Source organism: Oryctolagus cuniculus, chromosome 6 (assembly GCF_964237555.1).
Source record: "Oryctolagus cuniculus chromosome 6, mOryCun1.1, whole genome shotgun sequence".
Taxonomy (NCBI): domain Eukaryota; kingdom Metazoa; phylum Chordata; class Mammalia; order Lagomorpha; family Leporidae; genus Oryctolagus; species Oryctolagus cuniculus.
This window is the reverse complement of record NC_091437.1, coordinates 129,324,861-129,351,405: the sequence shown is the minus strand read 5'-3', so window position 1 is coordinate 129,351,405 and position 26,545 is coordinate 129,324,861. Positions and strand designations below refer to the sequence as shown.

Sequence of the window (26,545 nt, the reverse complement as noted above, 5' to 3'; positions counted from 1 at the left end):
AAGAAGAGCCCAGGACCAGATGGCTTCTTTTTTTCCCAAAGATTTATTTATTTATTTGAAAGTCAGAGTTGCAGAGAGAGAGAAAAGGAGAGTCAGAGAGAGAGAGAAAGAGAGAGAAAGAGAGAGAAAGAGAGAGAAAGAGAGAGAAAGAGAGAGAGAGAGAGAGAGAGAGAAAGTCTTCTATACACTGGTTCAATCCCCAGATAGCTGCAATAGCCAGAGCTGTGCCTATCTGAAGCCAGGAGTCAGGAGCTTCTTTCAGGTCTCCCACATGGGTACAGGGGCCCAAGGACTTGGTCCATCTTCTACTACTTTCCCAGGCCATAGCAGAGAACTGAATCAGAAGTGGAGCAGAAGGGACTTGAATTGGTACCCATATGAGATGCTGACACTGTAGGCGGTGGCTTTACCTGCCATGCCACAGCACTGGCCCACCAGATGGCTTTTTCAGAATTCTACAAGACTTTTAAAGAAGTAATTCCAATAATTCTCAAGCTATTCAAAACAAATGAAAGGGAGGGAATTCTCCCAAACTCCTTCTTTGAAGTCAGCATCACCTTAATTCCTAAACTAGAAAAAGATGCAACAGAGAAAGAGAACTATAGACCAATATCCCTGATGCACATAGTTGCAATAATCCTCAACAAAGTATTAGCTAATTGAATCCAACAACACATCTGTAAGATCATTCACCTAGTTCAAGTGGGATTTATCTGTAGTATGCAGGGATGTTTCAAAATTTGCAAATTAAGAAATGTGATAAATCAACAACTGAAGATTTAAAAAAACCTATGATTATATCAATAGATGTAGAGAAAGCATTTGATAAAATATAACATCTTTTCATGATGAAAACCCTAAGCAAATTGGGTATATAAGGAACATTTCTCAACACGATCAAGGCAACTTATGACAAACCCACAGCCAGCATCTTATTGAATAGAGACAAGTTGGAAAGTATTTTTCCACTGAGATCCAGAACCAGACAAGGATGCCCACTTTCACCACTGCTATTCAATTTAGTCCTGGAATTTTTAACCAGAGCCATTAGGCAAGAAAAAAAAATTAGAGGGATACAAATTGGAAAGGAGGAAGTCAAACTATCCTTATTTTTGATGACGTGAGTCTATACATAGGGGGAACCAAAAGATTCCACTAAGAAACTACTGAAACTCATAAAAGAGTTTGATAAAGAGACAGGACATAAAATTAACACAAAAAAATCAATAGCCTATGTTTACACAGACAATGCCATGGCTGAGAAAGAACTTCTAAGATCAATCTCATTTACCATAGCTGCAGAAAAAAATTAAATGCTTTGGAATACATTTAACCAGAGAGGTGAATGATATCTATGATGAAAATTATAAAATATTCAAGAAAGAAATAGAAGACCTCCAAGATGGAAAAATGTTGCATGTTCATGGATTGGAATAATTAATCTCATCAAAATGTGCATACTACCACAAACACTTCAAAATACCGATGAAATTCTCAGATATAGAAAAAAATGATGCTAAAATTCATATGGAAACACAGTAGACTCCAAATAGCTAAAGCAATCTTATACAACAAAAACAAAGTGAGAGGCATTACAATGCAGATTTCAAGACATACTACAGGGAAGTTACAATCAAAACAGCTTGGTACTGTCATAAAAATAGACAAGTAGACCGAACAGAAGCTCCGGAAGTCAATCAATACATCTAAACCAACTGATCTTTGACAAAAGAGCTAAAATCAATCCACGGAAAAAGTACAGTCTCCTCTACAAAAGGTGCTGGGTAAACAGGATCTCCATGTACAGAAGTATAAAACAAGACCCCTTCCTTACATCTTACAGAAAAATCAACTCAAAATGGATCAAAGATCTAAATATAAGATCTGATGCCATCAAATTACTAGGTAACCTTGGGGAAACTCTGAAGGACATTGGCATAGACAAAGACTTCTTGGAAAAGTCTCTAGAAGCACAGGCAATCAAAGCCAAAACTCAAAAATAGGATTACATCAAGCTGAAAAGCTTCTGTACTGCAAAAGAAATACTCAGAAAAGTGAAGAGGTAACCAACAGAATTGGATAAATACTTGCAAACTATGAAAGTGATAAAGTGTTAACATCCAGAATCTATAAAGAGCTCAAGAAGTTCAACAACAAAACAAACAATCCAGTTAAGAAATGAGCAAAGGACTTGAATGGGCATTTTTCAAAACAGGAAATTCAAATGGCCAACAGACACTTGAGATAATGCTCAGGATTACTAGCCATAAGGGAAATGCAAATCAAAACCATAATGAGGTTTCACCTCATGCCAGTTAGAATGGTTCTACAAACGACAAACGCTCCTGAGGATGTGGGGGAAAGGTACCCTGGTCCACTCTTGGTGGCAACGTGAACTGGTGCAGTCACTGTGGAGGACAGTTTGGAGATACCTCAGAAATCTGAACACAGACCTACCATATGATCCAGCCATCCCACTCCTTGGAATTTACTCAAACCAAAAGATAACCAGCATATGGAAGAGTTATCTGTACTCCCATGTTTATTGCAGCTCAATTCACAATAGCTAAGATAAGGAATCAATCCAGCTGTCCATCAACTGCTAACTAGATAAATTATAGTATATATATACTATGGAATACTACTCAGCCATAAAAAAGTGAAATCCTTTCTTTTGCAACAAAATGGATACAACTAGAAATCATTATACTTAGCGAAATAAGCCAGTCCCAAAAAGACAAATACCATATGTTTTCCTTAATCTGTGGTAATTAATAGAGTACCAAAAAATGTAATGTACTGGAGCAAAACTGACATTTTGAGATTCAATGAGTGTTTTCAGCCCTTGTCTCTTCTGTTGTGTGGAATAGTGTTTTTTCCTTCATACTATTTGTTGAACTCTTTACTCAGTGTAGGGTTAATCTTATGAATGTAGAGAAGATCATTGTAACAGTTAAGGGGGGGAACAGGAGAGAAAGGAGGAAGGGTAGAAGCATGGGTGAGAAGTATCACTATGTTCCTAAATCTGTACAAATGAAAAACATGAACTTTATATATCTTAAATTGAAAAGGAGAGTTTTCTACAGAATTCCCTACAAGTTGAGATATATCTATATATACTAACATTTAAAAATTCAAAAAATACATATTTAAGTGAAAAAGAAATAGCAAATTGCAACAGAATATGTGGAGAGCATGTACTGACATGTGCAAAGGTAAAATTTAGACAATTATGCAACTAAACAGTAATAGCAACTATCTCTGGGAGATGAAATCCATGCAGAGGCGGCAAGGAACTGAGGAAAAAAACTTTTATTTTCTATTATAGGTGTTTGTATTATTTTAGTTTTTAGTAATAAAAGCAGGTATTAGTTATATAAACTAAAAACAGAAAAGGAAACATTTTTGATTTATGTATTTTTAGAAAGACAAAGGATTGATTATATTTAAAATAGGTGTGTATTTATCAGAACTCTATAATTTAAAAATTATTTCCTATCACTTTACAGTATTTTCCTAGCCAAGCCACTTAAGTGGTCCAGTTTACTAGGTAACAAATTAAGTTTTATGTAAATTACAGAGAAGTGTATTAATTCATAGTATAAATTATGTATAAAATCCCATATTTTTTAATCAAGTGAAAATTGACAGTCTTGCAAAGTACTATTAACAAAACTTAGCCAAAGCAAAGAGGAAGTCATGTTTTTCAGTGCAAATCCAGAAAATATTTTCTTAAAATCTTCTGCAATAAGCATGAGCGTGAAGAACCGAGTTATTGCCAGAAGCTTATAATCACAGAAATCTACTTCATGACACTGATAGTGTACCGTCACTGAAATGTAGTCACTGGTATCAAGTATAAAAATGTCCATTTTATGATCCTTTAGTTAAGATAACCATGAATATCTTGGTTCTTAATTAGTAAGAATCATTTATTTGGGGTTTTTAGATGAGATATTGTTATGCTCAGGTACCCTATGTCCAATGACACAGAGGCAAAGATAAAGGCATTGTCTCTGATCAAACCAGGACTATGGTTCAACAATGAAACAAATCATTTAAAATGTCTAAGAATTACTGTTTAGCTTGGTATTCCTTAGCAATTGCAAAGATATTCTCATTCTCCTTAATAAAATAAAATCTAGAATATCTCAAGCTAGCAATGGTGTGAGACTTTCCATTTGGAAAGGCACATCTTGAGCATAGTGACTTTCTTAAAAAATCCAATAACTTTGATATTGCATGCCAACTCCTGTTGCCACCATCATGGTGGCTCACTACTTTAACTATGTTTTAAGTGTGGCATACAACCTTCCCTTAATTTCCTGAACTGTGGAAGAGACATGATCAGAACAGTTAAATGTGACAACACTAAGGCTTGTAACATCTTTTTTGTTTTCTGAAGATTTATTTTTTTTATTTGAGAAGCAGAATGACAGAGAGAGCAGGAGAGATCTTCCATTTGCTGGTTCACTCCCTCAATGGCCTCAACTGCTGTGGCAGTGCCAGGCTGTAGCTGGAGCCAGGAACTCAATGCAGGTCTCCCACGTGGATGCAGGGGCTCAAGTATTTCAGCCATCTTCCACTGCTTTTTCAGGTGCATTAGCATGGAGCTGAATGGGAAGTTGAGCAGCCAGGGATTGAACTGGTGCTCATTTTGGATGCTAGCATTGTAGGAGGTGGCTTAATCCACTTTTCCATAATGCCAGCCCCAGAAGGCTTGTAATATCAACAGCAATAACAAGATGTAGATTTTAGTACAAAACCAAATACCCTCATTTATAAAATATGGCTTAATGTCCCTGAAGTTCCGTGGTAGACAGATTTCTAAAGATGTCCTCTCAAGATTCCATTCTGTGGTTAATCTAACACTAACCTGGGTACTGATGTTAAAACTGGAAGGTTGTTCTGTGTTACCCACATGGGCCAAAATGAGTCTTTAAAAGTAGAATAAGGCACAAGACTCAGTCACAGAATTTCATCAGAAGAGGGAAGCAGGGAACAGATGCGACAGAAGACAGAGAGGGTGGAAGTATGGGGAGGACCAGATTCAGTATTTCTGTCTTTGTTAATGGGAGAAGAGACCAATGAACCAAGGAGTGCAGACTGCTTCCAGACGGGGAGAATGGTGCCCTGCTGACAACCAGCAAGGAGTTGGGGAATTCAGTCCCACAACTATATGGCATGGAATTCTGTCAACAATTTGAATCAGCTCAGAAGAGGGTTCATCCTCAGAGGCATCAGGAAGAAACAAAGTTCTGCCAGCACCTTGATTTTGGCCTTGAGACACTCAATGCAGAGAACGAGCTGAACCTGACTGCACCTGGACTTCTGACCTACAGAAAGTACAGGATCACAAATTTGAGTTGTCTAGTGTCTCTGAATGTGTGGTTATTTGTTACAGCAGCAATAGAAAATTCATATAGTCTCAGACTCATATCCTACTTCCTATCCTTCTTTCATATGGTAGACACAAATCACTAGAATTCCTTATATACAGTTTTACATCTCCTAAAAAGCTAGAACCAGGGCCAAAGGGAAATGCATTATGGAGACACCATTATTGAATGCCAATTTCCTTGATTTGTTATATTTATAAAATTAGCATATATTGATTCAGTGCTAGACACTGAGTCAGTATTTTATTGTTAAAAAGATAAATGTGATCCCTGTCCTCAGGGAGCTTACAATAACATTCAATCAATGCAGCTATCTGTGTTCTGTTTTTATGAAGTCAGTAATGTAGAAAAAACTGTGTACTTACGTTGTTCTTACATTATCATTTGAAAATAGCAGACTACCTTCTATCTAGGCACCAATGTGCGATTCTTCCATTTTTGCCTGTGTGACTGTTTTTAAATGATCAATGTTAAGCATTTAAAATTTTTTTCTTATTATCATTTATGTTATGAAAATTTTTAATGATATGTAAAAGCTAGAAATTGGGCATAAACTTGTGAGATGCTAAGCCAAATGAATCTGTCCAATTCTGAAAAAGGTAAAGAGATTTCATATAATATACATTTGATATCCTAATGTATTCTCTAAGGAAATTATTGCTATCCATAATATAGCTGTGTACAAAAGCAGTACCACCACATCATTAAACAATGAGCCACCTCTTATAGACACTTTCAATAGTAATATTACTATAAGACCTGGAGGAAGTCATTCAACACTTTTCTTTGGTTTCACATCCACAAAATGTTCTTAATGCCAGTCTTACTCTATTAATTCAATTTTTAAAAAATGGAGTTATCTTCTTTAGAAGCAATGGAAATATAGCCTTATTTATTACCCCTAATTACATTTTAACATATTACTCACAGAAGTGATATGCACAAATGTGCCCACTGACCTTCCATATTTTAGTGTAAATTCAATTCTGGAATGTTGCTTTCTTATGTATGTCAAATATCCACATTGATTTTAGTAAATAAATATTATTAATGGCTGCTAATGATAAAATAGTACATAAAACCATTGCAACTTCAGATAGAAGTGTAAAAGTATACAATAAATTCTATAAAGAAATATTGGGAGAGCGTAGTGGAACATTCAATTATTTATATTTCATTGTTTTTCTTCTAAAAGAAAAGAAAATTACCATATAATGTTTACCTATTTTGTCTTTATTATGGAAAGTCTTGCCTTGTGTCTCCAAGCTGTGGAGATGCCATTACAACTACTATGGCAACAGCTACTGTAACTTCAAAGCAAGAGAAAGTAAACCAATAGCTTAAAACACCAAGATTAAAGTTTGTGAGAGAATAGAACCAGGCCCACTACGACCTGAAGCCAGGACAGTATTGGTGTGCAGGAACACACTGAGGAGTATGATGATGTTGATGTGATAGAAACAATGGTGGAGGTTGGTCACATTTATGATCCAATCAGAGAAAGTTTCTAGATTGTTCCTAGTTCAGCATGTTATTCCAACCAGAAGAGAAATGGTTAGTGAATCTACTCATCATCTTTGTTCTTAGATGAATTTAGAATAAAAGACAGGAAAAGAAGTCAGAGCTGAAGAGTTGGAGATGTAGCAAAGTTATGTCAATACTAGTCAGGAAACCAGAAGTGGAGAAGCATGTATTGTGAGAGGCAATGCAGCCAATGCAAGACAGTACAGATGTGAGCAGGTTAGAATTACAGATATGCATCAATGGTGAAACAATTTCTCAAGATTGACATAATTTCAGCCACTATTACCAACTGTGCCACATCCAGATCTATAGAGATTATTGGGCCTATTCAGTGATGGTTCCTTAACCTTGTAGAAAGAATTTCTCCAAGGTGTAAAAATTTCACATGACTAATGATGATGTATTGTTCTCTGTCTGTTCCTTGTATCTCTGTTCTACAAAGTCCACCTTTAGGAACAAGTTCCAATGTGGTTTGTGGATTTGGTTTTCAATAATGGGAAAAAAGAAGCATCTGTGTTTGTTACTGCAACTGAAAAATGACTGAAAAGTCATTATGCTAAAACAGTTATGTTTACACAAGTACCAGGTCCTTGGGCTTAATGAAAATGGCAACTCTTCAAAGGTGCATTTGGAGAAGGAAAAAGAGAGTATACAACCATCACAGGGGTGATTCTGGATAAATAGTCAGACACTCTGCCTTGCTAAATTTCTACCTCCACTTGTTGATGCCTAGAGTCTCACAAATAAAGTTTATAAGCATTTCCAACTATTCTTTACCTTTAAAAAACACTCATTTTATTTATTTGAAAGGTAGATTGACAGAGAAAGGAGAAGAGACACACAGAGAAACATCTTTCATCTGTTGGTTCAGACCCCAAATGGCCACAACAGCTCAAAGTGGGTCAAACCGAAGCCAGGAGTCCAGAGTTCCATCTGGGTCTCCAACATGGGAGGCAGGGGCCCAAACACTTAGTCCATCTTCTACTGCTTTCCCAGCACAAGAGTAAGAAGCTGGATCAGAAGCAGAGCAGTCAGAACCCAAACCAGCACTCTAGTGTGGAATGCCAGTGTCTTGTGCAGAGCTTTAACTCTCTGCACCACACCACCAGTCCCTGTCCTACATCTTAATTAAAAAGAGTTAGTCAATTACTTCCTGAGAAAAGTGTGAAAATCTGAAAACACTTAAAGGAGATCAGATACACAAAGTTGTCCATTCAAAGAGAAGAGAAAGTGGAGACCAACAGAAAATTGCTTGCCTCACAAAATCATTTCTTGTGTTTTCTTCTTCCCCCACCACCCTTCTTTTTATAGCTTTTTTCGATTTCCTCATGTAAAACATGAAAGTCAGAGGTTGTAATCCCTATTTCAAAGAGCAAATATGGGAATCAAAACTTAATAAGTTAGAAAGTGCTTGCAGAGTACCCAGAACATAGCTGGAATGGCAACAAATATCACTTATTTCTCCTCCTGCTTCTTATCTCTGTTTCATTTGGCTTAAGAAATAAAACATTTTCCCCCAAATAAATATGCCACTAAACAAATATCAAGATGATATATTATCATTATGCCTGAACTTGATTTTAGCCCTATGTGCTCCTTAAAATTTTTAAACAAAAGGTGGACTGGATTTGACCTGTGGTGCATTAAGTTAAAATGCCATTTGGCATGCCCACGTCTTATAACACAGTGCCACTTCAAGTCCCAGGTACACTACTTCCAATCCAGCTCTTCGCTAATGTATCCTGGGAGGCATTAGATGATGGTCTAAGTGCTTAGGACCATGCATCTCCATGGGACATTCAAATGGAGTTCCACGCTCCTGATGTTGGTTTGGCCCTAGTCTAGCTAATGTGGGCATTGAGGAGTGAACCAATGGATGGAAGATCTCTGTCTTTCTCAAGTAGATGGAAATAAACAAAGATTTAAAAATAAATAAAATAAAATAGGGACTGGCAAATGAAAAAGCTCAGAATATCATCACACATACAAAAATCATCACATCACACACACAGGAATCTGTTATCAAGTAGACCAACAGCCTGGTTTAAATTCTACTCCCTCTATTCTCTTTTCCTAAACTTCTTTACTAATAGGTAAAATGGTCCTTTGATGCTAATCTTTATTTCCAAACCATAAGATTCTAAGTCCTAGAATCAGAATCAATGTAAAAGATCAGAATAGCTAGAGTAGGAAATACTTTAAGAAAGCAAAAGCTTGTAGCTTTTTCTTTGTTATGGATAAAATGTTTCATAACCTTGTAGCAACTCTTGTGAATAAATATATACCAAGACATTGATGATTATTTCACTAAAATAATCTGATATTCATTAAAATCAATAATGGCAGCCAATATTAAACTACAGCTATCCACAAGGAGCAGAATTTCCCACCCTGCACAGATGAGGCTCACAGAGAAGTTCCAGATTATGGAGTAAGAAACAAGAGTCTTCTAATAGCATCCTGGATTAAGCATACAAATGCTAATGAACACTCACTTCAAATAATTTTTCTTTTAAGGTATGAGTATTTAAATTATTGTCTTTGTTTTACATTCTTAAATAGTGTGCCATAATAATAAAAAAATAAAAAACCAAAATATCAAAAGTGAGAGGAAGCATTTTCAGTGAACCAAAAATGAGAGAGCGCCCACTTTCTCACAACAGAGGAAGGCCTCCAGACTGGAGAATCTTGATGTGATTCTCTAGGCTAAGAAGAGAAATTCTTTTGGAGCTTGGACAAAACTTAATATTAAGCATGAAGTCGAAGGTTGGCTGGGTTAAATGACATTTAGAGTTCTTTATAATATTTTGAGATTTAAAAATTATTCCACACTTAAGTCATTTCCTCTCCTGTATGTATAATATTCCTTCCCCTTTAAGTTCAAATATATAAATACTTACCTCATCTTAGAGAATAAAATCATGTTAGGATCCCTAATTACATCAACTAGAATAGAAAGGGGCAATTTTTTTCATTAAAGGGCCAGATGGTAAATCATTTAGGATTTGCTGGTCTTTGGTTTCTTTGACCAGCAGACACTCACCACTCATCTGAGCCAGTGTAGCATAAAAATAACCACAGATAATACATTAGAAGTAAACTTGGGCACATTCTAATAAAACTTTATTTATCAAGCAAAATAAGAAAAAACAGAAAAATCTATCAGGCTGAGTTTGGCCTATGGTTTATAGTTTGCCAGCTGCTGAATGAGCACTTTTTTCTCTTTGCTTCTCTATTGTTGCTGCTTTCAAATTCTACCACATACATTCTAGTTTAACCCTGATGATATAAACCTCTTTACATCTTAATAGATAATATTTACTGAGAGTTAAATGAGACAATGTGTTGAAAATAAATACATAAAGATAATGCATATGGGGCATTTAGCCAAGTGACTGGTTCATAGTAAGTACTTAAAGAGATGGACGTTTGTGTTCAAAGGAACCTCATTGTTCTCATTGCTCCTCATCTGGTTCCCCCATCTCTATAAATAATACAATACTTGACTACCAAGTTACTCAACCTAGATTTTCAGAAATCAGCTTTGGTCTCCTGTCTCCCTCATTTATAACCTATCACCTAGTCTTATTGATTGTTTCTACAGAATTCATCCACATTTCTCCTTCCTCAATATTAGTTCAGGTCTTTGTTTTCAAAAGATTTATTTATTTGAGAGGTGGAGTGACAGAGAGAGGGGAAAAGAGAAAGGGAAGGAGGGGGAGAGAGAAAAAGGAAATAAAGAAAAAAAAGAGAGGGAGAGAGAGAGAGAGAGAGAGAGAGAGAAGAAAGATTGATTTTTCCATCTGCTGGTTCACTCTCCAAGTACCTGCAACAGCCGGGGCTGTCCAGATGAGTCCAGGAGCCTGGAACTCCATCTGGGTCCTCTTTGTGGGTGTCAGAGACCCAAGTACTTAGGCCATTGTCCACTTCCTTCCTAGGTGCATTAGCAGGGAGCTGGATCAGAAGCAAGTAATTCCAGTAGCATTCCAATACGGGATAAGAATGTTCCATGTGGCAGCTCAATCTGCAACACCCAGTGCCTGTCCCAGCACTTACTTGCTGAAAGATCACTGAAAAGCTCTCTAGCAGGTTCTCCCTGTCTCTTGTCTTCTGCACTTTGGTGCACATATAAATAGTTTTAGGGTAAATTACAAGCTCTTTACCTTAACTTTCAGTGTATTACATGTCCAAGTCTCCAGGCTTATCTCTCCCTCTATCCCTTGGACTCTCTTTCAGTTACACTGAACATAATGTAGTTCCTTGAGCATACCATAACTTCTCCTATCTCTGCCCCCCTCACTATTCTGCCAAATATTAAAAGAGTTCCAATTGCTCAAGAAAAACTCAAAAACATAATCTTTAAATGAGATCACTCATATTTCTCTTGCACATCATATGTTTTTCTAAACTTATCATAAACTATTGAAGTTCTCTATGATTGACACTATGTCATTTTATAGAAATGCAACTTATTCTTTGAAATCTGGCTCAAATCACAACCTTTCCAAGAAATTATCCGAAATCCCATTCTAATAAGAAGTAATCTTTTTGAAATCTTACAGCAACTGATTGGTATAAAATGTACCTTCTCTAATATAAGTTTTTTGATAGTGGATTTAGGATTTGTCTAATTTGAATAATTCTTAATATTCTATTAAATACCTCCAAAATACATTTTTAATATTCTATTAAATACCTCCAAAATACATTTTATTTATTAAAAACACAATTAATTATACTTAATCAGTATTTTTAGTTTATAATGCTTTTAAAAATCAAAGTGCTGAATGCTAATCTGATCACCCACTTAAAATTTTAAGCAATATTTGAATATAATGGCATTTTAACTATCCTTAGTGTATGGAAATATTTCATGGAAAATAGAAGGAAACTCAGTGAGGACTATTTAGGAACAAAACAACAATTATGCTTTTTCCCTCGTTGCACTCTGAAAGCAAGATGGGTCACCAGCAGCCCTACTGGAGCCACCTGCAAAAATCTGGCCAGGGTTCCCACTCTTGCCGCATCTGCACAAATCCACAAGGTCTGAACCGGAAATATGGGTTCAAAGTGTGCCGCCAGTGTTCCCATCAGTATGTGAAGGATATCAACTTTGTTAAATTGGACTAATTCATTTTCCTTGAATGGATTCTTCAATACATCAGCACTATGGGAAGTCATGCTACCTCCATGTACATAAAATAAAGAACTTCAATTTATATAAAAATTATATCAATGACAAAAAAAACTAGCAACTATGAAAGACAAAGAGTGTAAATCAGGTTAAAACTAAACAAACATATACAGTTTTCTTATTCAAAAAGACATTATAAAGTCTTGCTAATACACACAAATATTCACTGAAAAAGCCAGAAAGAATATATATACCTTTATAATTTTTCCAAGCTTACATTTCTACACTTCAAGATAAATGCAAAACAGATGTATATCCAAGAAAAAATAAATATGATTAAAATGACTAAAAATAAGAATCTATTATGTAAAATCTGTGAGGAAATTTTATTAAAGTTCAGACTGTATAACTCAGAATAAATTAATTCATAACTAAATATAAGAAGATTATTCAAATATGAAAAGAATGAAAATCACTTGGTCTTCACCACTATAAAATATAAAACAAAGCCGGCGCCGTGGCTCAATAGGCTAATCCTCCACCTTGCGGCGCCGGCACACCGGGTTCTAGTCCCGGTTGGGGCGCCGGATTCTGTCCCGGTTGCCCCTCTTCCAGGCCAGCTCTCTGCTATGGCCAGGGAGTGCAGTGGAGGATGGCCCAGGTGCTTGGGCCCTGCACCCCATGGGAGACCAGGAAAAGCACCTGGATCCTGGCTCCTGCCATCGGATCAGCGCGGTGCACCGGTTGCAGCGGCGGCCATTGGAGGGTGAACCAACGGCAAAGGAAGACCTTTCTCTCTCTGTCTCTCTCACTGTCCACTCTGCCTGTCAAAAAAAAATATATATATATAAAACAAAAAAGATCTGACTGTAAGTAGAATTATATTCTAAAACATAACTCAAAGAGAGGATCCTTATTGCTTTGAAACTGTGCATTCAGTAATACATGTGATTTTAAAGGAAAATTATTACATTTCCTTAAAGCGATAAACTGCAGTTTTCCATTCTAGTTAGAAATAAGCAATGGAGTGGTTGGCGTTGTGGTGCAGCAAGTTAAGCCACCACCTATGACAGCAGCATCCCACGTGTGCTCTGGCTCATTCCATTTGAGTATAGACTACTCTGTTTCTGATTCACTTCCCTGCTAACCCACCTGGGAAAGCAGCAGAAGATGGTCTAAGTTCTTCGGAGCCTTCATCCATGCAGGAGACCCGGATGGAGTTCCAGGCTCCTGGCTTTGGCTTGGCTCAGCCCCAGCTGCTGCTGCCATTTGGGGAGTGAAAGAGCACATGAAAGATCGATCTCTCATTCTCGCTCTCGCTCTCTCTCGCTCTCTGTGTGTGTGTTTGTGTGTCTTTCTGTAACTCTCACTTTCAAATAAATAAAAAAATCTTTAGAGAAAAAGAAATCAGCAATGGGCTTCCACACATACCATTTATGTAGTTATATGGAATGCCATCTACCTCACTGTTGGTTACACTGCAATTGTTTTTAAAGCACAGATACCATTGTCCCTCTGCACTCAGGGGGACAGCTTCCAGGACCCTAAGGATAATCAAGTTCGTGGATGCTCAAGGCCTTTGAATAAAAGTCAAATCTGCATATAACCTATGCACTCTTTTCTATATTCTTTAAAATATTTCTAAGTTATTTATAATGCTTATATCAATGTAAATTCTATATGAATAGTGAGTACTGAAAAAAACCTTTCCATATTCAGTACAGATGCATTCTGAAAAATATAGAAAAGTAGAGCTTTATTCAGTTGGAGTTTCTATGAAGGTAATTTCACAACTGACTAAGTTCAGTTCCTTAAAGAGGAACTCAGCTGGGATGACAGCCAGCAATCTTTGGCCATTCATCTGCCCTTTGACACAGAGAGCTCTAGTTTCAGAAGAAAATGACTTTTCTATATGTTAAAATAGGTTGCTTTTAAAAAATACAAGGATGATTAAAGAAATTTGTGTTTATTTTATGAAATGAAGTTTTTTTCTCCAAAAATAAAAGGCAATAAAATTATTTTATACTAAGTCCTCAAATCCATAGTTTCTGCATCTTTGGATTCAACCAACAGTGAATTAAAAATATTTTTCAGAATGCAAAAACAAAAACAAATCGCTCTTTGGATAAAAGTTATAGAAATCACATTTATATGTTAGTGCCAAACTTTTAATGCCTAGAGCAGTATATAATACTCCACTTTCCATTATTTTAATTCCAAGCATATTTCTAGGCTAGAATATTCTAGGCTAGAATCTATGGCCTGTTTCCTAACAGTACTCATATAGTGTACAAATTCAGATCCTATTATGTTGAATTTAAATCAAAAGATCATTTGGCTTTGTGGATAGAAAGACAAGCCAGATACTTACATACTGGTACTTTTCCAACATGGTAAGCCTTGTAACTTTAATTATAAATTAATTCACTTGTGAAGGCTGTCTCTCTCACTGTAACATACATAGCATATGAGGAGGACCCCAGTTAGCACATACTATGTTATTTGTCAAATAGTAGAAATTCAATAAATATTTACTGAACAATGTTATACTAAAATGTTCTAAGGTAATGAATAACAAAGTGTCATGAAAAAAACGCATCATCCTAAAATAAAAATTGCAAGGATTTGTCCAGAGAAGAAAAATGATTATACGTTGGTGCTTTTTAATCTGCAAAGTCTGCAAACACCAAACAGCTTTCAAACCCCAGGGAGACAATTAACAACAGTTCTACCTTTTTGCATGTACTGGGAAAATGAGTTATAATTACTCCAGGTGTCATCACTCATAGTTATACTACTTATTTAGGATTTTATTAAATTTCCAACAAATAACTGCAACTGTCTTTGGAAATCTTCCTAGTAGGTAACAGGAACAGGATTCAGCTGAGTTAAAAGCACCCAGCATAGGCACTGTGATGCTTGGGATGACCTCATCCGCTAAGAGTGCCTGGGATCAAGTCCCACCTCTGCTTCCAACCTAGCTTCCTGGATGCCTGGATGCATGGGAGGCAGCGGGTGATGGCTCAAGTCCTTGAGTCTCTGTCACCCACATGGGAGACCTGGATGGAGTTACTGGATACTGGTTTTAGCCTGGCCTAGCCCTAGCTATTGTGGGCATTTGGAGAATGATCTAGTATACAAAAAATCTCTCTCTCTCTCTCTCTTTCTGCCTTTCAAATAAATAAAAATAAACATTTCTTTAAAAAGTTTCTAGCAGCCCTATATGCTTATTCAGAGTATATGGGAATTTCATGTAAAATGGGCTTTACCTTAACATTGTATTTTTTAAAAAGATTTATTTATTTACTAGTTTGCAAGTCAGAGTTACTGAAAGAGAGGAGATCTTCTATCTTCTGATTTACTCTCCAGATGGCTGCAACAGCCAGGGCGGGGCCAGGCCAAAGCCAGGAGCCAGGAGCATCATCTGGGTCTCCCGTGGGCAGCAGGGGCCCAAACGCTTGGGTCATCTTCCGATACCTTTCCCAGGCCATCAACAGAAAGCTGGATTGGAAAGTGTAGCAGCCAGGAAGCGAACGGGAGCCCATATGGGATGATGGGGTTGCAGGTGGCAGCTTTTCCCATTACTGCCACAACGCCAGCCCCTGCATTTCCATTTACACACTGATGCTCAGAAACCTTAAAGCACTTAATCTGAATGAAATTTAGACCTCCTTCCATGTATTTCTCAGCTCAGTATTAAACTCTTTATTGATTAATTATTTACAGTTACTAGGCCTTTACTGATTACTAGCATGGATGTCTCTTGGCTATTTATACCTTCTAATTAGGCTCAATTAAATTAAATAATGCCTATAATGCTAAAGTCCTTCTCTAAGGAATATTTAGTTGGAAGAGAAAGTTTTTTCCTCCTAAAATGAAAAGAACTAATTATAAAAAACATTATAATTATAAAAAAACTATTAGTAATGGGAGTGGGGTCATATAAACAGTACCAGCTTTGGAGCTGTGCATGTCTACTATGAAACTCTTGAGTCTCAATTCTTTGATATGTGAAAGGGAGATGATAATGAATTCACCTCAGGTTGTGAAAATTGAAATTAAACAATTCATGATATTTTTAACTATGATTTTTTAAATTTTTTACTTATTTCAAAAGGAGAGATAGAAGGGTCTTTTCTATGGTTCACTTCTCAAATATCCACAAGAGCTAGAGATGGGTCAGGCCAAAGCCAGGAGCCAAGAATCAATCAGGATATTCCATGTGGGTGGAGGAACCCTACTATTTTGAGTTACTACCTGCTACCCCCCTCAGGGTGCACATTAGTAGGAATTTGGAATCATAAGCAGAGCCGGGACTTGAACACAGGCACTTTCATATTGGGATGAAGACATCACAAATAACATGTTAACTGCTAAGCCAAATACTTACCCTCATATTTTACTCTTTTCATGCTATTGTTATGACTGCCCAAAGATGTCTATATACTACCCTATGGACTCTGTAAATACATTACATTATGCAGCAAAGGGCTATTTTCAAACATAATTAATGCTATGGACATTAAAAACATGGAGATTATCTTGGATTATCCACATGGGCCCACTCTAATTACAGGATCCCATAAAAGTAGAGACCTTTTTCTGGCTGGTATTTAGAATAGATCCAGAATGGGTAGTCAGACATATTTAGTAAAACAAGGATTCAATGTGTCATTGTCCGCTGAAAGATGATGGGATCATATGTCAGGAAAAATGGGAACCTCAATCCCAAAACCACAAGCAACTGAATTTTGCCTACAACTGATTGGTCTTGGAAATAGAGTCTTCCCTTGAGCCTTCAGATAAAAGTCTAGCCTGGATGATGGCTTGATTTTAGTTTTGTGAGACACAGAACAGAGAAGAGAGCAAAGCTCACCCACAGTTATGTTAAAATGGTTAAGTTGTGAATTTGTATTGTTTTAAGTTGTTGAATTAGTTGTAATTTGTAATTATGTGAGTAGAAATTTTTTGAAAGATTTATTTTATTTATTTGAAATACAGAGTTACAGAGAGAGGTAGAGACACAGAGAGAGGTCTTCCATCCTCTGGTTCACTCCCCAGATGGCTGCAACGGCCAGAGCTGTGCCGATCCGAAGCCAGGAGCAAGGAGCTTCTTCCAGGACTCCCACGCGAATGCAGGAGCCCAAGGATTGGGCCATCTTCTACTGCTTTCCCAGGCCATAGCAGAGAGCTGGATCAGAAGAGAAGCAGCTGGGACTAGAACCAGTGCCCATATGGGATGCTGGTACTACAGGCCAGGGCATTAACCTGCTGTGAGCACTAGCTCCCTGAATAGAAATATAAAACACCATAAACTAGGCCCACCTCATGTATACTCTAAAGTAATAAAATTGTCTTGTATTATTGATTTATCATCTTTCTGGTTGACAAAATCTTTTCTAACTCGTATTGCTGTGACCCTGCTCCTAATCCTGAAGTTGCTTCCTACTGCCAACCCTGTGGTTCTGACTCCTTCACTATTTGTTATCTGGTCCCAGTGCTAGTAATAGTCTAATTTCTCACTATTTATCAAATATTCTGATTATTGATAAGACACATTTCCATGTCTCTGCTATTTCCCATGTCAAATTATATATGCTTTAATCTCACAGTTTAAATATCATTCATATGTTGTAAGGTAATGGTTGATCTGAGCCTTCTACTACTAACAGCTAAACTAATGTTAATATGAACAATAGTAGCTTCCATTTGTTAGGAAATTACTATATGTTAGATAATGTTTGGGCATTTAGCAGAGTGATTAAGACACCTGCATCCTGGGCTGGCATTGTGGTACAGCCTTCAGGGCTGGCCAGCAACCCATATGGGTGCCCATCCATGTCCTGGTGCCTCTACTTTCCATCCAGCTCCCTGCTAAAGTTCGTGGGAAAGCAGCAGAAGATAAACAAAGTACTTGGGCCCTTACACCCATTTTGGAAACCTGGACAAAGCTCCTGGCTCCTGGTTCAGCCAGGCTCAGTTCCTGTAGTTGCGTCCATTAGGGGAAGTGAACCAGAAGATGGAAGATCTCTCTCTCTCTCTCTCTCTCTCTCTAACCTGGATTGAGTACCTAGATCCCAGCTTTGGTCTGATTCAGTCCCAACCATTGTAGGCATTTGGGGAGTGGACCAGCTGATGCGATCTCTGTTTCTCTGCCTTTAGAGTAAATTTAAAAAAATTTTAAAAGATTTCTTGCAAATAATGTAGCTGACAAAAATGTTTATTTAATGAGTTAATATATAAATAATGTTTCTGATTTAGGAAATTGAGTAAAAGGCTATAAGTATTCATCAGCAAATTGCTAATAATCCCTTATCCTTCATGTTTGGGAAGGGATAATGCAAGAGAATTTGCACTTGCAGATTCAGTAAATTGAAAGTTTCTTAACAAGGGCTTTCAAGAATTCTATTTATTCTTTCCATCAACAATAACAATAAAAAACAAGAGTATGAGATGATAAATAGAAAATATTTTGCACATATTTTTATATGATCATTTATAGCTTTCAAAACAGTATATCATTTTAATTCCTAGAGGAGTGTGCTTTTAAGTTACTTTGTCTATAATGGAGATTAATTGAATTATTAATTCATTTATTTTAACAAACAGTGAGTATTTAAACTATTATCCTGGCTATAACAGGAACAAAAGTGAGATATAGTTCCACCCCTTAAGGAATTTATAGACTAATGGGATTCAGACAAGCACAAAGTTACTAATGCACAGATAACTCTTTTCAAGAGTCTGAAAAATGGGCATTTTTCTGTTTGAAAAGTTTCCTCAAGTAAACAACAACTAAAATGCCTGATTAAAAAATAAGCAAAGGGTGAAGGCATTAGGCTTACTGGTTAAGGCTCTTGCTTAGACTACTCATACTCCATGTCAGAGTGCCTGGATTTGATACCTTCTTCCAGGTCCTAATTCCAGTTTCGTATTAATACAGACCTGGGAGACAAAAGTGATGGCTGAAATGACTGGGTTCCAGTTACCTGGTTTTAATTCATGCTCCTGGTTTTGGCCCTGGACTTGCTCTGTCTGTTGTAGCCATTTGGGGAGTAAACCAATGCATGGGAGTTCTCTTTGTCTCTGTCTCGCAAATAGATAAATTTTAAATTTAAAAATTGTCAAAGGACTTGAATTGACATTTTTTCTGAAACAGATATACAAATGACCAATATTACATGAAAAGATTATCAACATCACTAATCAATAGGGAAACGCAGGTCAAAAATCACAATGAGATAATACCTTCAAATCCATTAAGACATATTCATCTACAAACATTCCCCAAAATACAAGTGCCAAAGAGGTGGGAACAAATTCCTCATGCATTGCTTGTGAGAATGTAAACTTGTGCAGCTGTTCTTAAAAACAATATGGCAGTTCCTCAAAAACTGGAAAACTATGATGTGATCCAGCAATTCCACTCTTGGGATGCATAAAATAGCTGAAAATTTTCTCCACATATATTACTGTATTTAATATATGCTTGTGTATTTGTGGGCTTTATCATCAAACCAATTTCTACATGCCTACCATGAGTATTATACAAAGAAATAAGTATTAGGAAAGTTTAGAAGAGACATTCATACATTCATGTTCTTAGGAGCATTAATTACAATAGTCAAAAGATGAGCAGCTCAAATGCCTATTGACAGACGAATGAATAAACAAAGTGTGCTTGCTTGCTAGCTCGCTCTCTCTCACACACACATACACACACAGTTATATTACTCAAAATTAAAACGGAAGCAAATTTGGAAATATGCTACAACATGAATGAGGTACATAGAGTAGCCAAATTCATACAGATTGAAGTAGCTCAGTGGTTGCTAAGGGCTGGAGGGAGAATGGGAAATTATTATTTAATAGGTACAGAGTTTTAGTTTTGCAAGACAAAAATCCATGGAGATGGATGGTGGTTGTCAGCTTTGCATTACTAACACCTGAAGCAACTAATTAATAAAGAAAAAAAAGTTTCAGCCTTCAGTTTTGTAGGTTTAAGTCCAAGATCAGGTAGTCTCACTGGTTTGGCCTCTGGGAAGGCACTGACAGCAAAGGCAGAACACATGCAAAGGGACCATGTGGTGAGCCAGGAAGCACAGAGAAAGAGTGGTTGGGTCAACTCAGGCTTTCATAACTCACCCTCACGAAAACTGCCTTCTAAAGGCACCCCCTAATGACTTCCCACTTGGCCCACCTCCAAAACAGCACATCTACATTAAAATTCCATCCTGAGGAACCAATCCTTTGACACTTGGGCCTTTGTGAGACATTCAACATCTAAACTAATATCCAAATGGTAGAAGTGGTTGTGGTTGTACTACAAAATGAATCCATCTAACAATGACAAAGTGTACAATTAAAAGTTGTTAGAGGTAAATTTTCCATTATCTAGGTTTGCCACAATTGAAAATACAAAACAGAAGTGCTTTTACAGCAAATTATATGAAATCCAAATCAGATTTAAGAAGCACTGGATTAATTTCCATTCACAATAAAATTGGGTTTCTTTGCAGGAACATACTGATGATAGCTTGCTATAGATGTACTTTAATATAATTTATCATATGTTGATAGTTTTCACTTATAGGTAAGATTTTGTTTACATCATCTATAACACTTGAACCACTTGAACCTGGTAAATACAAAAGCATGGCTTTTGAAATTTTAATTAATAACATGATAGAATTATAAGTGCAAAATATTATAATTTCATAGGTGAGAAATATATCTACATCCAGTATTAAAGGCACACTGTTTGTTATAATCCTTATCGTATCATTTTCTGTAGAGATAATTTGAGATTTCCAATGAGGTGAAGAGACATGTCTAGTTTTTTTCTTCCTTAGAACAAAGACCCCTTGACATATATTATTGTATTTAATATATGGTCATATATTTGTGGGGCTTTATCATCATGTCACTTTCTGCATGCCTGGTCTGAATATTGTTCAAAGAAATAAACATTAGGAAGGATGGTTCCAGGATTATAGAGAGTTGGTCAGCAATGAGATTCTCTATGATGATTAGCCTGTGAACTAAGAAAGCACTTTCTTTTAATTATTGTATACCAGAACAGCAGATTTAAATTTATAAAAATATCACATCTATTTCAGTAAAAAATTATTTGTAAGTGGCACACATATTCCACTATACTTTTATAACATATAAAATATATATAAATATTTTAAAAGAAGGTTAAAATTCAATGTGTTAATTATAACTTATAATAGTACTTTAAGAGTATGCTCTCAGAAAAAATGAAGTAAAGTGCTTTTTAATTTTTGAAAATAATGGTTTAATGCTTTATGGCAATAATAGCCTATGGTTTGCTTAGCAGAGAAATCTGCTTGCTCCTTTTCCCAGGGAATCTTTTTTTTTTCTTTCTTTCTTTTTTTTTTTTTTTTTTTTTTTTTTTTTTTTTTTTTGACAGGCAGAGTGGACAGTGAGAGAGAGAGAGACAGAGAGAAAGGTCTTCCTTTTTGCTGTTGGTTCACCCTCCAATGGCCGCTGCGGCAGGTGCACCGCGCTGATCTGAAGCCAGGAGCCAGTGCCTTTCCTGGTCTCCCATGCGGGTGCAGGGACCAAGGACTTGGGCCATCCTCCACTGCACTCCCGGGCCATAGCAGAGAGCTGGCCTGGAAGAGGGGCAACTGGGACAGAATCCGGCGCCCCGACCGGGACTAGAACCCAGTGTGCCGGCGCCGCAAGGCGGAGGATTAGCCTATTGAGCCATGGCGCCGGCCTTCCCAGGGAATCTTTAGACCACATTTCCTAACCCCACATTTTCTAGCATCAGACATCTGGTTGAGCAGTAACCGAAGGAATATAAGCAGAAGTGACTTCACCATTTCCAATTTCTGTCCATAAAACTTGCCATATACTGGCTGAACAAAGAGGGCTCTGAAGTCCCAGAAGAGGGTAAAGCTACGAGATGAAAAGAGCCTTGAACCCTGCATAGCCACAAGTAAAGCCACCTGCCTTCAAGGAATATCTGTATTGGACTGATATTTAACAAGTAAATTGGTTTCTTCTATATTAAATCTTCAAAGCTTATAGATAGATAGATAGATAGATAGATATAAAGAGAGAGAGATTGATGTGTATTATAGTAGCTGGTTTATGTTAAGTAAATAAATAGAGCAATTTGAAGGTTGTGTTCAAAATTCAGTTTCCTCAGACTTAATTAATAAATTCTGCTTCATAACATTACTGTGAGGTTTAAATTATTTACACCAAGTGCCTAAAACAGTACCCACCACAAAATAAGTGCTCAGTATGTCTTAGGTGTTCTTACTTTCGTTGATTCTATTTCACCCTCCATTTTCTTTAACTTGCTCCCATCAGGCTTTGTCTAGCACTGAAGGTTTGTCAAGGTCTACCAAGTTCCTCCATTTGGGCAATTTCAATGGCAAATTCTCCGTTGTCACTTACTTGACCTTTCAGAAGACTGACAAGAATTGATTGTGTCTTCTTTCTTTTTTTTTTTTTTTTTTTTTTTTGACAGGCAGAGTGGACAGTGAGAGAGAGAGACAGAGAGAAAGGTCTTCCTTTTGCCGTTGGTTCACCCTCCAATGGCCGCCGCGGCCGGCGCGCTGCGGCCGGCGCACCGCGCTGATCCGATGGCAGGAGCCAGGAGCCAGGTGCTTTTCCTGGTCTCCCATGGGGTGCAGGGCCCAAGCACCTGGGCCATCCTCCACTGCACTCCCTGGCCACAGCAGAGGGCTGGCCTGGAAGAGGGGCAACCGGGACAGAATCCGGCGCCCCGACCGGGACTAGAACCCGGTGTGCCAGCGCCGCAAGGCGGAGGATTAGCCTAGTGAGCCGCGGCGCCGGCCTGTGTCTTCTTTCTTAAATATTTTCTTCATTTGGTTTCTATGACATATTTTATGTATGACGCCTATCAAGTAATGCATGATTCTTAGGAAATGCTGATTTTAAAGGTTGGCCTCCAATTAGCAGGCAAAGGAACAAACAAAATAGTACAGCAGAAGAGAGATATGATTTAGCCACTATTGTGCTGGCTAGCATACCTTTACGAATGATTTCTGTTTTGACAATTGTTTCCACACAATTACTATGATATCATCAATAATCGTATTATTTTTCTTTAGGACGATTCCATTTTACTGAGCTTTTTACTCTTTAGAAAATAGGTAAGTGGTCTTATTTTGATAAGATATTAGTAAAAGCAATGGTATTTACATGTACTAAGATATGACACCTTAAAAAACTAAAAACATCAGATCATTCATTAAATAATAACTTAATTATATGCAGATCTCCATTTAGAAGCCAAGAAAATAATGAAATCATGAGAATATTACAGTAGTCTTCCAAAATGCAAATGAACTAACTGGAAACATGCACAGTAATTCTTGATTTCAGGTAAGTTATTCAATACATCTTTTTTTTTTTTTTTTTTTTTTTTTTTTGGACAGGCAGAGTTAGACAGTAAGAGAGAGAGAAACAGAGAAAGTTCTTCCTTTTTTCATTGGTTCACCCCTCAAGTGGCCACTATGGCCAGCACGTTGCGGCCGGTGCATTGCGGCCCGTGCTGCGCCAATCCGAAGCCAGGAGCCAGGTGCTTCCTCCTGGTCTCCCATGCAGATGCAGGGCCCAAGCACTTGGGCCATCCTCCACTGCCTTCCCGACCACAGCAGAGAGCTGGACTGGAAGAGAGCAACTGGGACAGAATCCGGTGCCCCAACTGGGACTAGAACCCGGAGTGCTAGCGCCACAGGTGGAGGAATAGCCTAGTGAGCCTCGGCGCTGGCCAGTTATTCAATACATCTTATAAATCATGTCTAAATATACTTCTAGATAATCTAATCATGCAGTCAGATTTCTTCAGTTTTAAAGATTGTTAGAGCTTATGATTGCATTTTTTTGGGGGGTGGGGGGACAGTGAGAGAGAGAGAGAGAAAAAAAAAAGGTCTTCTTTTCTGTTGATTCACTCCCCAAATGGCCGCTACTGCCAGCGCGCTGCACCGATCCGAAGCCAGGTGCCAGGTGCTTCCTCTCCTGGTCTCCCATGCAGGTGCAGGGCCCAAGCACTTGGGCCATCCTCCACTGCCTTCCCAGGCCACAGCAGAGAGCTGGACCAGAAGAGGAGCAACCGGGACAGAATCCGGCGCCCCAACCGGGACTAGAACCCGGGGTGCCGGCGCCGCAGGGGGAGGATTAACCAAGTGAGCCGTGGCGCCAACCTGCATTTTTTCTTAAGAAAATAGAAACACCTTACTTGAAACATAAAATACATACATAAAGAAATGTAGAACTACAAATTCAATGTCTGGAGTCCAGTTAATGCAAAAATAATCTCTGTTGGTTATTCTATGGGTAAACTCAGAATACAAAATGAGATATAATCTGAATTCTGTTGTCACTATGTAAACATAGGGAGAATTGCCAATTTTATGAATGATTACAATGGTGACTATTACAATGCTGCTTAATAGTAATAACAACAAAAAAGGCTTTATTTTCTTCTAGGTAATATACAGTAGGAAAAGGCTATATCACATAAGAAGGAACAAGACTACATTTCTTAAATCTACCAACATCACAATGTTTTTGAGGACAAAAACCTAGACCTAATCAAAATAAAAATCAAATCAGTGTTGTTTCAGAAACTCAGTTTATAGTCAACAGATCTATATTTTTCAGAATAAAATATTTTCAAAGAAATCTATCTGGGATATTAATGCCAAAACTGTAAAAATATGTAATTTATCATTGAGAAATAAGAGTACCAGCCATTCTCTTCTGGAATTCTTCTATACACCTAGCTTCTGTGATACCATCATCTTAAAGCCCTTTTTGCCTTTCCTTCAAGATTATCCCTTTGGCCTTCTTCTTGGACTCATCAGTCTCTGCTCAAATCTAATATGTAAATCTTGCACACAGTATCCTCTCGGCCTACTGCTTTGCCAATGTGGTCTTTCTTTGGCAATTTCAGTGATAATTATAAGTATCATTTAAACTTGATAAGTCTCTGATGATTTGTGTCCCTGTCTCTGAAACTGGCTTCAAACGTGTTTATTTAAATATGTTGTAGATACTTCCATTTGAGAATTTCCACAGACATCACAAATTCAAAATGTCTGAAATCAAAAACTCACCCCTTTCTTTCCCCCAATCTATCCCTTTTCTTACACTTCCAATAATTATTAATGGCACTACCATCCACCTAGTGATGCAACTCAGAAATACTAGAAACAGGTCTTCCACATGGGTGCAGGGGCCCAAGGACTTGCGCCATCTTCCACTGCTTTCCCAGGCGCATAAGCAGAGAGCTGGATCGGAAGTGGAGCAGCCGGGACTTGAACTGGCACCCATATGGGATGCTGGTGCTGCAGGCCGGGCTTTAACTCACTGCACCACAGCGCCAGCCCCTGATATGGTTTCAGATCTTATCTCCTGTCTAAAGTACTGCATTATCTTGCTAATTCATAATAAAATACTCTATCAGATACAGACTTAAGCTTACTTCTTTATTGTAGCCCTATTGGAATACAAGCCCTTGGAGGACAAGGATCTTTGCCTCCTTGTGTTTTTGTTAGGATAGTTCTTACCTATTTAAATATAACATTATTACATAAGGCTGAATTTTCAGAATCACTGTAAAAGTTTGTACAACCAAGATCAGCCGGGTCCAGGAATAAATATAGCCTCAAATTCTTTTGTGCCATAGACTTACAGCTTGACTTCTGTACACATAGAACCCTGTATTCATAAATTAGATCTAATGCAGTTGCCTATAATTTATTCTGCTGTGAAAGAAACATGGTATTACAGTCTTTGTTAGAAGATACCCTATTACTTCCAAGATACCCAGGATATAATGTTTAATTATCAACACGCTTTAAAAAAAAAAAAAAAAAAACATTGTTTTGACTCACAAAATTTCTTAATTGCTAACAGTGGCTTTTTTGAATAGCAGTGTTGTTTGTAATTTATTTTCACAGATGTGATTTAGACACTGAATTTTAAAGTAGCAAAGCTCTGAATATCTTCACTCAGCAGAAAATTCTTCCATCCGCGCTGCTGGAGAATATGGCTGCTTGAAATTTTAACAGGAATATAAAAACTGCAGTAAGAAAAGTGAGTCTACTGGTAAATGTTGCTTACAAACTAAAAAGGAAGTTAGGTTGTCAGCAATAAAAGAATTTCATTATTCACACAAAATAGGAGGCGTCATGTTCACGGCAACTTGCTGGGAATGAAAATTAATGTGGCTGGTTCCAACTTGAGGAACCTAAAGAAGAGCAAAGATCCTGCAGATCAGAGCATCTTTACAAAGCACCAGCCACTGGCAACTGGGGAACCACAGCTTAACTCCTCCCTGAGGAGCAAACACAGGACATACATTTCAAAAACAGCGCTAAGGTTCATTTTGAAGGAGGCTCATTGCCCACTGGGAAAAAAAGTCATTGTTAGATTTTTCAAAAAGGATGAACTAAAAATGCCCCTTCGTCTCTGG

General features: G+C 37.5%; 2 protein-coding genes across 50 annotated transcripts in view; one reads left to right on the top strand and one right to left on the bottom strand.

Moving 5' to 3' along the window:
• The window catches only part of RIMS2 (regulating synaptic membrane exocytosis 2), a 701,736-nt gene that overhangs the window by 95,503 nt on the left and 579,688 nt on the right, over positions 1–26,545 (bottom strand). The gene's annotated exons all lie outside the window — the stretch shown is intronic.
• On the top strand, positions 11,883–12,053 carry LOC108176528 (small ribosomal subunit protein uS14-like). Its single transcript, XM_017341474.2, has one exon. The coding sequence runs from the start codon at positions 11,883–11,885 to the stop codon at positions 12,051–12,053; it is 171 nt and encodes a 56-aa protein (XP_017196963.2).

What these genes read in the sequence shown, in the direction of transcription:
- LOC108176528 (XM_017341474.2), top strand. Translation starts at nt 11,883, where the DNA reads ATGGGTCACCAGCAGCCCTACTGGAGCCACCTGCAAAAATCTGGCCAG.